This window comes from Battus philenor, unplaced genomic scaffold (assembly GCF_028537555.1).
Source record: "Battus philenor isolate CCGP_79_NKW_IND1 unplaced genomic scaffold, ilBatPhil1.0.hap1 SCAF_6, whole genome shotgun sequence".
In the NCBI taxonomy this organism is placed as follows: Eukaryota; Metazoa; Arthropoda; class Insecta; order Lepidoptera; family Papilionidae; genus Battus; species Battus philenor.
Genome location: NW_027181726.1, coordinates 12181098 through 12192260, shown reverse-complemented (window position 1 = coordinate 12192260; position 11163 = coordinate 12181098). Strand labels below are relative to the sequence as shown.

Sequence of the window (11163 nt, the reverse complement as noted above, 5' to 3'; positions counted from 1 at the left end):
CATTTACCCTTCTAAAAATTTTGCACTAAAGACCAATCATCCTGTATGTATAAAATTCCGTTAGTGCAGGCTTTTAAAATTTTGTCGAAGTCAGATATTACATAGCAAAGGTTTTAATATTTAAAAACATTCGCTAAACAGTTTAGCATTACGCCTTTTACTTGTCCTACAATGAACAAAATATATGTCTATCATTTTACTGTATTATATTTAATGTTTTCTTTTAACGATTCTCTTTTAATAATAACACAAAGAACAAAACTAGGGTTTCAATATAAAAAAAAAGAACGCATCTGAAGTTTCTTTGTGAATACCAATTGAATTTAAACAATAGACGTTGTTACTTTCACTCGGTTCAAAAACTTAAAACATTAAAACAATTAAAATATTCAACATGAATTTAATTATCTGTTATGAGTATTTCATTTCTTGTATTAAACAAAATTTAAATTTTATTCCTGTGCCATTACATTGCGTAACACTTAAATAAGATGTCCTTAAAAGTTCAAAATTATCAATCCATTTAATAATACGCACTGATTTATTTCTTAATCTTATCGAAATTTTACTCATTTAAATAGATAAAAAGAGAACTCCACTAAACGTAAGAAGACCGACGAAAGCGATAAACGTCTTAAATATCTGAAAAATAAAATAATATGGTAAATTAATAATTAAAAATTAAAAATAGTAACACTAATCACGTTTTGATTAATACATATCTGCTAAAATGTATACATTTATTAAATAATATGACAATGATAGATATCTTCAGAAAAAGCGTAACAAAGACCGTAAATAAATTACCAAAATATAATTCACGCAGTCTTATCCTTATTCATTATATTATATTACATTTGATATCACTTAAATGCATTTAATTCTATATAAGAATTTTTGACATTTAATAATTAAATCGCCGAAATTATTTTGTTTTAATTAACTAACTGAACTAAATTGTTATTCTGATTTGTGGTTACCTGTCGGATAGTCGATTTTGAATACCAATAATCGTTTTAAAATGTAATCATAAAACTCAGTATAATTCAAATGATAACCAAAAATTATTATCCATAGTCAAAACATTAGATAAAAAATCAATTAACATGTCAAGACTTAATGCATTAGTGTATTTTTTACAGAAGATGAAATATATACCTTATCCTGGAACTGTCGATTCTTCACACACTGACTGTATGGCATATTCGTGAAAGATACAGAATTATACAACGGTACCCATAAGTTTGGTATGAGCCAAAACAAAAAGTCGTCTATTGTTTTACGAAAGAGATATGAGGGCCTTGTAACTAAATCTCGCATCTGAAAGTTACATTTAATATAAATATCACGCAACGAACAAAGCTAAAATAAGCAAAATATTATTTACCTCAACATAATTATACATAGCGAGATCACTGACTGCGAAAACATCTTTCCATCTCTCGTTTGAAAACTCCGTTAAAATATTTTTAATGTTATCGTTGTGTTTCTGGAATAGTTCGTCAAGGATCGTACAGTCTTCAAATCCAGCATTCATTCCTTGACCATAAAATGGAACAACGGCATGTCCTGCATCGCCTATGAGAAGTGCCTTGTCTTTTATATTATATGGACGACACTAAAAAAGAATAAATTGTGATTTGACATAAAATACTTGAAATGTATTTTTTTCAAATTTATAACGATAGTATACCTTAACAGAAACCAACGGTAATGCTGAACCAGAAAAATAGTCTTCAATTAATTTCTTTTTTCCTATTAACGGAATTGCATCTGCAAAGTTTTTTCCAAAGAAACTTAAAAGTTTTTCTTCTGAATCAATTTCATTGAATTTAACGAATGGCATAAATAGTGTAACTGTCCATGTTTTATCTTGATTTGGTAAAGCAATCATCATAAAATTTCCTCTTGGCCAAATGTGCAAATACTGGGAAGGCATCTGGCTCTGTAAAAACATAAATAAGTGTAAATGAACAAAAGTAATCAACAGACTAATAGGCAAGATCATAGCCGCTTAACGAACCTTTGAAAGGGATATACTCAGGATTTCTCTAAGAGATCGAATTAGGAATTAGAACGTAAATCACTGTCTTAGTCTAGCTAATTGGCCAGTAAAAATGGCTGTGAGATGGTTATTCAATCCACAGAACAAATGGCCGATGTGTCCTTAATGTTCTGGATTGACGAACTTGTCAAGATCGTCGGAAGACGCTGGATATAGGCCGCATCCAATTAGTTCTATTGGAAAATTATTGTAGATATTGTAGATATCTATGTTCAGCAGTGTATGTACTTCGGTTGAAATGATGATAAATATTTACCCAAAATAATTATCGCTGCCATAACAATACACGATTTTGAGCAGAGACAATAAATCAAGATGACAATAACACACAACGATTACGGATAATCCACCTCGTTAGGACATCGTCAATCACTCAAGTTGTTTATATTTGTACAAGTTAACTGAATATTTCACTAACGACACATTGCTAAAGTTCATTTCATTCAAGTGCTTGTATCACGCCTGTATTGACAATGAAACATACTTTTATATATGTGCTATTTATTTCTATTTCTTATACACTTAGTGAAATTAATAACTACGATAATTTATTATTACCCTATGATGGGAATGACGAACAAATTGACGATCAGTGTATTAAAACAATAATGAAGAATAATTTTTCATGCAAGACTCTCGTTACTATAATATTTACTAAATCCAGTGTAAACAGTTTAATAAAATCTCTCCATACAGATGATTGTTTTATAATCAGAGTCCGCAATTATGCCTTAGATATTTATCTGTTACAAACTGAAGTCTATATTTTTATAATACAACGTATAAATGAATTCTCAGACGGCATAATTCAGATTATAAAAGATGTTCTCTGGAATCCAAGAGCTTATTTTATTTTTCATTGCAACCAAATGAATTCGACTAATTTGAAAACACTTTTTATGTTATTTTTAAAATACAGAATTTATAAAGTTGTTTTATTAAACTACACAGCTGATAATAAAAGTGAATTATATACTTATTATCCATTTGAGAGAAACAATTGCGGACAACATTTTGACAAAGTGGTTAAATTAGGAAATTGCGACGATATTGATACAATTTATGTATTTTTGAATAATGAACAGCAATCGTTGCGTAATTGTTCAGTAAAAGTTGCAGCTAAAGAAGACATTCCAAACGTAATATTTCGTTCTAGCAATTTCACCGTGTTTGGCTATTACGTTTCAGGCTTGGAACAATATATGCTCGAAAACATAGCCGCCATTGAAAATATTACAATTGATTATGAATGTGCTTATGATGATATATCATATGGAGTCGTTTTACCAAATCGATCATCTACTGGAGTTCTCGGGCGCCTTGAGAATGGCGAAGTAAGTATTGCAATAGGAGGATACGTATTAATAAAAAACCGAATAGAGGTGTTTGATTACATATGGGGATATGGTTATACAGATTTCGTTTTACTAACCCCAGCCATTGGCGAACATGTTTGGAGAAAAGTTTATCGTGAATTTGGATTAAAAACATGGCTTCTAATTATACTTGCATATACTTTGATGACGTCGTTCACAGTAATCTCACAATATATTTTATCTAAGAAACGAATGAATACCTTCACCATATGTATGAAATTATGGGCTTACTTTTACGGATTTTCTGACGAGAGGTTAATAAGAAACACTCGCCCGAGAAGCCTAATAGTGTTGTGGTCAATGTTTACTTTCTTTATTCACAGTTTCTACAACACAGCCTACTATAGTATAATAACTGGACATGTAAAGGAACTGAGGACTGTTGATACAGATGAAATAAATTCACTTCCATTAAAACCTTGTATTAGTGATCCCATACGAACTATTTTCGAATATGCTTTTAATTTTAGTCTGCCAGAGGGTAATGGTAACCCCGAATGCAAATTCACAGAAAGTGCTATGACTACAGTTGCATCAAGAAACAATATGTACGCAATTGAGATGAGTAATAGTTATAAATTAAGACAGTATAAATATATAGACAAAGACGGAAACCATTTAATGGATTCTTGGGATTTTTTATATGACACTATTATGTCGATCTACATTGTTAGAGGATTTCCGTTGAAAGACAAATTTCAAAATTATGCACTATATATGTACGAATCGGGTTTGCTACAAAGACATTTAAAAATTATTTCTATAAAAAACTTAAACTCAATGCGTCGCTTCAATCAAGATTATAAAAGAATTGGTATTGCCGACTTAAGAGTTCCCTTCGCCCTCCTTTTAGCTGGAACATTAATGTCTCTTGTATGTTTTATTATTGAAAGATTAAAGTGTATAATAATTTCTAACATTAATGACAAAATAAAAGACAACTACTAACTATTTAATTACAAAACACGTGTTACATTTCGACTGTGGTAGAGTATATGCACCAATTCCCTGATTAATTGATGACATGATTTTTATTAATAATCTAACTTAATGTTGAACTAATGTTTAAGTATTTTTAATGATTTGAAAATAAATATATTATACACTTCTACATAATGTTTAATAACCTAAAAATTCCTTGCAATATATGTATGTATGTATATATATATATATATATATATATATATATATATATATATATATATATTAATATATATATATATATATATATTAATTGCATATCATTTTTATCTCAGTAGTCTTCTTCCTTTATTTTTTACTTCTTTTACATTTTCTAAAATTATGCTTGTCAAAAATGAGATATTTTACAAAATTGTAATATTGGAAGCTCGTTAAAATATTCACATTCAGTTATCGTACTTATACGTACTTATTACAGTATCTTACACAATACTTAAATATAGTACTTTTCATTAAAACACCATAAACTTACTTCTCCGTCTTCCCCAGGAGGTATACACAGCTCCATATATCCATGTTCTATATACTTTTGACTATAATCAAACAGAGGTTCCTTCATCATTGCTTTTCGAACTGCCGAGTAAGCTCCGTCCGCGCCAATAATTAGGTCTGCATTCACCTCGACTATGTCATTATCCTTTGTCCTAAAATATAAACACACAAGTAAACCAAAAATAATGTAAAAGTTTTTCGGAGCATTTATATGACTTTACTTCTGCAGGTAGCAATAAATAAGAAGTTGTCAATAATAAAGTCTAGAGAGCTGGTGGGGGCTTTGCTCTCTTTGAGACCGATAGTCATATAACACGCTTCGGGGAACGTCGCAGAATTAATATTATAAATAAGTTTCAAGATAATATTTAAAGTACATCATTTCAGCCGTACGCCACCCTCTGCCAGACATAAGCCACACCTATAGATTCCGATAAGACCTGCTAAAACTGGCTTGCATCCCGCATTTACCGACAGCCTTAAATTTGTCTACACTATGGTTGTAAGTTCTACGCTATCTTTTCTGAACTATAATATCCACTTCCGTACTTTAAGGCTCAATACGTTCTGCGCGCCATCTGTCCTTCCTTCACATCAACATGCCAAGCTCAGTGAAACTACACCGGTTAGTTTTGTTAAATGTTTAAAGATAATGTACAGATTTGTAATAAAGTTTAGACATTATGTGTTATGATTACCACACGCTAAATTATAATTAATAATAGAAGTTTAAAATTGATTTGAGTTTATAATTATTTCTCGACCTTTAACTCACGTTTTCTTTGAACGGTAGAAAATGATGCAAAGCACCGTAAAAATAACTTTTAATTAAAAAGATTTACAATTTTTTATTTGTAACATAATTTAAAGGTAGATGAAAAGGGTGATCTTGTTCAGATGCCTCATCTCTAAGATAATTGGTAGTCGTACTTACTTTTGAAAGGTGAGGGAACCTTTTTGCAGATTAGCGCTGATCAATTTATGATTGAAATATTTCTCTACATTTTCGTACTTCTCGGACTCTGTAAAAAGTTTTTTTATCGTAAATTGTAGTACACGTATAAAATTATAAATCATACTTGAGGATATTTCTAAAAAAATTAATCTAAACTTTAAAATATGTATTCACAAAAAAATTGAAATGCAAGTTTTTAAATTTCATAAAACTCAATTCCACGGTCATTTTTCCTTAATATTCAGATAACTATTAATATCATTCAAAATATCAATAATCGTTAACAAGCCCTCGGAAAGATAAGTAGATATTAAAAGTTAATTAAATATAAACAAACTATAACGACTTAAATAATAAATGAAATGACTTGTCTAATAAAACACTTACAGTAATCAGTTAAGAGGAAAGCATACGCACATTCTTAAATATTTACGCTTATTTACATAATCCCAGAAGAATTGTTATAACTGTGACATTTTACGAATACTTACTGTCATCATTGTTATTAGCGAAGTTTTCGCGTAAAAAAATAATATCTCAATTAAGACAGACGTATATCATAATGTATGTATGTATATGGAGTCTTTTTGAGGCGCCTGTAAGCACCATATTTCAGTATAAACCTTTGGGAATTACCTTCGTCAATTTTTATTTATGTTTGCAATACAAAATAAAATATACGGAATGGTTGTTAATGTATAAGAGTTAAAGAGATAACCATATATTTAAAAATTTGCTAATAATTAATGTATGGTATACCCTAGTAAGAAAAAGCTTTTTCAACATTTAGATTATTACATAGACTGCAGACTTTATTGAGTCAGAAGCTGGAAAGCCTTTCTCATTGCATTAGAAAAAAATCTTAATTAGCGTGATCTCTTTTCACAGAATGATAGGTAGTATCTATATATGGATATTTGATAATAAATAAAAAATATATAATTTATGCATAATTAGTTATAGACAAGGTAGTTAAGAATGCCCATAATAACAATATTAAGTAAATCGTAACTGCAAAGTTGAGTAGAATAGATTTAATTACGTTTAAATAAAATGTAAAGTAGTGGTATAATACAAACCTTTCAATAGAAGAGAATTTAAATAGTTTCGGCCCACAGAATAAATGCACTGAAAAAGTAAAACAGAGTTACGATTAGGTATTAGAAATTTACTACATAAACAGATAGTTTGCATTGAGTTTAAAATAATACTTGTTATAGAAATAAATTTAGTATAACACAAACGCACATAAACACGCTTTAGCTCCGAAAATGGTCATTTGATTTTGAAAATTACTTGCCCCCTAGTAAATCTGTGCTATGGGCTTATAAACTACCGAACTTGCTCGGAACTATCATACCGGACAGCACAAGTTGAGTCGCCATATAACATATAACAATAAATGAAATAATTTAGAGACGAGACGGGACGAGGCGAGACGAGGCGAGACGAGACAAAATTAAATGAAATTAACATATTTTTATTTGCGTCAACTTGGTTTAAAGGTTGTTACAATTTTATAAACATAAGTATCATTGTTTAGCGAGTATCAGTTTAGCAAAAGTAACTAGATATTATACCTTTTTTAAAACAATTCTACATATAACTACTAGTTTACTTAACGTATTTATTCTATTCATTATCATCCTAAAAAAATATTTTGTAAGGCTAGGTAAAAGAAGACAACTTCTCAGCATTCCATGGATGTAGTGCGTTCTTCGAAACCCGCGTAGCAAGTTTAATGAAACCTTCTTTCATTCATTCATTCACTATCATCTACCAGTCGCGTCTTTTTACTTAACAAATTACTTAGTACTGATAATTCACTCTAATATCTAGATCTATTAATTTTAATAATCTAACCTGATTTGTCCTGGCATCATAGGGTATAACGTAAGTAGAACCATCTACTCTATGGATATATCGTCCCACCATAGGGATGCCGTGGTCACGAATCATTTGTTCTTCCAATCCTACGCCTTTCAGTGCCTTTCGTCCGCGTACCGACAACGCCAAATTAATTGATCTTCCTCGCATACTTGGCATCTTGCGTATATCTATAAAAATACCAATACACTACACTCAAGTATAAATACATTAAAAATGTATTTTTAAAAAGGCAATAAGTCTTAAGCTTCTGGAGTCTGTGCTCTCCTGACTGGAATTGATGGAATGATATAGATAAAGTCGTTCTCGTGTAACAATTTGAAACAAGGAATTTTGATACATATAGATAAAACTGTCACTAATAGATATTTATATCATAAATAACAAGACATTTGAAAGTTAACAATGTCTGGCCTTGAAACTCCAATATAGAAAATAATTCATCTTGTGTTTAAAATCTTTATGAACATGTATACCCAAATTTGAAGAGACATACATTAATTAAGTAATTAACCCAGTTAAGGTCGTCAATTGTCCATTTTCTATTCTAAATTAACATCAATTGATCATAATTCAATATCAATAATTAGTATGACAATGAACAATTTTCTTTACTTTAATATGAACATCGGAAATCGACTACTAAAGTAAAAAATCTTTAATAATTTCAAATAAATTAGTTTAACTAAAAATTGCGGGTTGGATTATAATATGCGCATATTACTATACATCCATAACGAAAGTTACGAAACCACACACAGCCGGCCACTTGGACCTTCAGGAGAGGAGATCACGGACCAGAAGGCGCAGCATAATACGTTTATCCACATGTCACATGGACAGTCATCAGAAGACGCTGGATGTGGCCTCACTTTACTTACTTACTGACTTTCTATTGCTAAAATCATAATAATGATATTCTGCACCACCTCCCATAGTTTACAAACCTCCTAAATCAATGCCTTTAAAATAAGTATTTCGACTAAACATAAATTATAATGAACAAGATTGTTGTTTCAAATTGCTCAGCATGAAAATATTTTTTTGAAGAAATTACATAACGTCGAATAATTTATAACCTGTTAAATTAGAGTGGCGCGTGCCAATAATGTTATAAATTTTTTTAAAAGATGACTCTTGCTCACCTTCACGATACTCATAAAGACGAACACGATGACCTCTTTTGGCTAGGTATAACGCTTCCAGTGAACCGACCTGTCAAATAATTACTACATTAACATAGAACACCATTGTTTATTTTATCTACCCTGATAAAACTTTACGTAACGTCTTTTAATTTGAATTCCTCTGTAGTCATTCTTTGTGTGTTCTTTTAAAAAAGCTATCACGTAATTTATAAAGCATAATAACATATCATACAAAACTTGTATACGTAAACGGTAAATAAATATATGAATATAAATAAAAAGGACAATAGTTATGTCACAGGAAAATTGACGATTAAAATTATTAATAACTTTCGGTTAAAATTTACCAAATTAAATGTATATGTATATGTGTGTATACCTATATTATGTTTAATTTATCTACGCGAGCTTCTACATTTTACGGCCACGTGGAAATGCCGGATACGAAAAAGTCCGCACTCCGTTTACTCTGTATAGTGATATATAAATATTTATAGCGTGAACACCTTTTTTTTTAAAAAAAAACTACTCTCTACAGCCAGTGTCCATTCTTTATGATTTAACTTTATTAATTTAGTTTCATTTTTATTTTTATTAATTTAAATTAATGCTTTCTCTCCGCATTAAGTATTTTATGAATCAGATATTTCAAAGCTATTATTATTTTATTACTAACTAAACTTCACAGACCTTATAAGTTAAAAAAATTAGTCACTGGAGATATTGGTAAATTTACTATAATTATTTTTATTTAATTCAAATAATTATTTTCGCCTTTATTTAAGTTATAAATTTAGGCAACATCTCATTAAACTTTAAATAAATTATACATTTTTTTTGGTTGTTTTAGAAAAAAGGTTATCTGTCTTCAATGAAATTAATGTTTTATAATTTTTTGTAACGAATATAAAGCCATCATCACTGTTATGTACACGCCGTATATCTTAATAACAAGTGAACGCCCTACTAATATTTAATTTTAATAAAAAAATCAAGTCTCCGTTTATGAATTCCCATAGTGAATAACATTTTTTACCTTAATATATATACGTAATTTTGGTATTTAACCAAAATTTTGGTTCCGTGCTAAAATATTATTAACTACTAAAAGCTAAAACTCAAAATCACGTAACCGTTAAAGCTATACAAAAACATTTACGTAACCCTTATGTAAGGATTGAAAAAACAATCAACACTTACTTTTTAATTTTCGTGTAAAGGTATTTCAATTGCATTTAATAAAAATTAAGTCTGTCGAACGAAAATGTTATAAATATTTGAGTTTTTTTTTAAATATTTTTTAAACATTGATTACTTTTTATTTTTTAAACCTTTGAAAATATGTATGAGTTAATGTCTGAAGTATCTTTGGACGGCATTGAGTTTAAAAATAATGTAATAGCATTAAATATTTTTATTAAAATATTTATTAAAATAAAGTTTTTAAAATTTCATACTTACTAAGCCTCCGCCAACAACGACTACATCTAAGGGTTTCTTCTTATATCCATTCTGTGCCATTCTGCGTATTTTTCTTTATTTCTTCCACCCTTGTTCTTGTATTTTGAAATTAATAATTTTAAACTGCAATTAATAAATAATAAATAGCATATACGCAAAAATAACCGTTATTATTATTAATTTAAAATATTAATTAATTAATATTTCGTAATAATCTTTTTTTTGAGAGCGATGTACACAGCGGAAGTCTCCGAAAACAACTAAACCAGTATCCACTGTCGGGACATCCTGGCCGCGTAAAAGCGTGTGTCCACGTGTTTGTAACATATTATAGACTTGAATGCACAGTTCGCGCAGTGATTAAATATAAGTAGCCTCACAGTGTAGACTTAGCTTTAGGTCTCCGTTCAATTATAATCAAAATAACCTCAAAAATTATAACATTATTTGCAACGATTATAAAATAATAGTGATTTAAAAAAATCAACAGTTCAAATATTTAAAAAAATTAAAACTTTAGCAGAAAATAAATATTTTGAAAGCAAACTTGTTCACATAACCACATATTTGAATTATATTCCTTTCGATTGTTCTTTTAAAATTTATTGGCTATTAGCTGTTCCGACAGACTTTGACTGCCAGACATTATCAGCCAGTCGCATTTATCATTATCATCATCTTTTCAGTCGTAAGACCTCTGTTGGATATAAGCTCCCACCCGAAGATAATTGGACTGTCGCGTTGCAGTAGAAAAAAAAATTTAATTTCACATATTTCAGAGTGATCACTGTATTCATT

General features: G+C 29.5%; 2 protein-coding genes across 2 annotated transcripts; one reads left to right on the top strand and one right to left on the bottom strand.

The window, feature by feature from the left end:
• Positions 1-414: 414 nt before the first annotated feature.
• Positions 415-10819, bottom strand: cn (Kynurenine 3-monooxygenase cn). The gene is made up of 11 exons (XM_068773241.1): positions 10746-10819; positions 10366-10488; positions 8902-8971; positions 7733-7926; positions 6949-6997; positions 5849-5936; positions 4895-5066; positions 1694-1945; positions 1388-1618; positions 1159-1320; positions 415-642 (listed from the first exon to the last, which is right to left on the bottom strand). The coding sequence occupies exons 2-11, from the start codon at positions 10423-10425 to the stop codon at positions 574-576; spliced, it is 1347 nt and encodes a 448-aa protein (XP_068629342.1). The 5' UTR covers positions 10426-10488; positions 10746-10819; the 3' UTR covers positions 415-573.
• LOC137930287 (uncharacterized) lies at positions 2674-4389 on the top strand. Its single transcript, XM_068773513.1, has one exon. It carries the CDS (start codon positions 2674-2676, stop codon positions 4387-4389), a length of 1716 nt encoding a protein of 571 aa, XP_068629614.1.
• Positions 10820-11163: the final 344 nt, after the last annotated feature.

Bases quoted from the DNA above. Each gene is read 5' to 3' on its own strand.
- cn (XM_068773241.1), bottom strand. From the start codon at position 10,425: ATGGCACAGAATGGATATAAGAAGAAACCCTTAGATGTAGTCGTTGTT. The intron at 1,946-4,894 runs GTAAGTTTATGG...ATGTTTTTACAG, and splicing joins CTCCTGGGGAAGACGGAGAA to AGCCAGATGCCTTCCCAGTA. The intron at 643-1,158 runs GTATATATTTCA...TTTATTTTTCAG, and splicing joins ATCGACAGTTCCAGGATAAG to ATATTTAAGACGTTTATCGC.
- LOC137930287 (XM_068773513.1), top strand. From the start codon at position 2,674: ATGAAGAATAATTTTTCATGCAAGACTCTCGTTACTATAATATTTACT.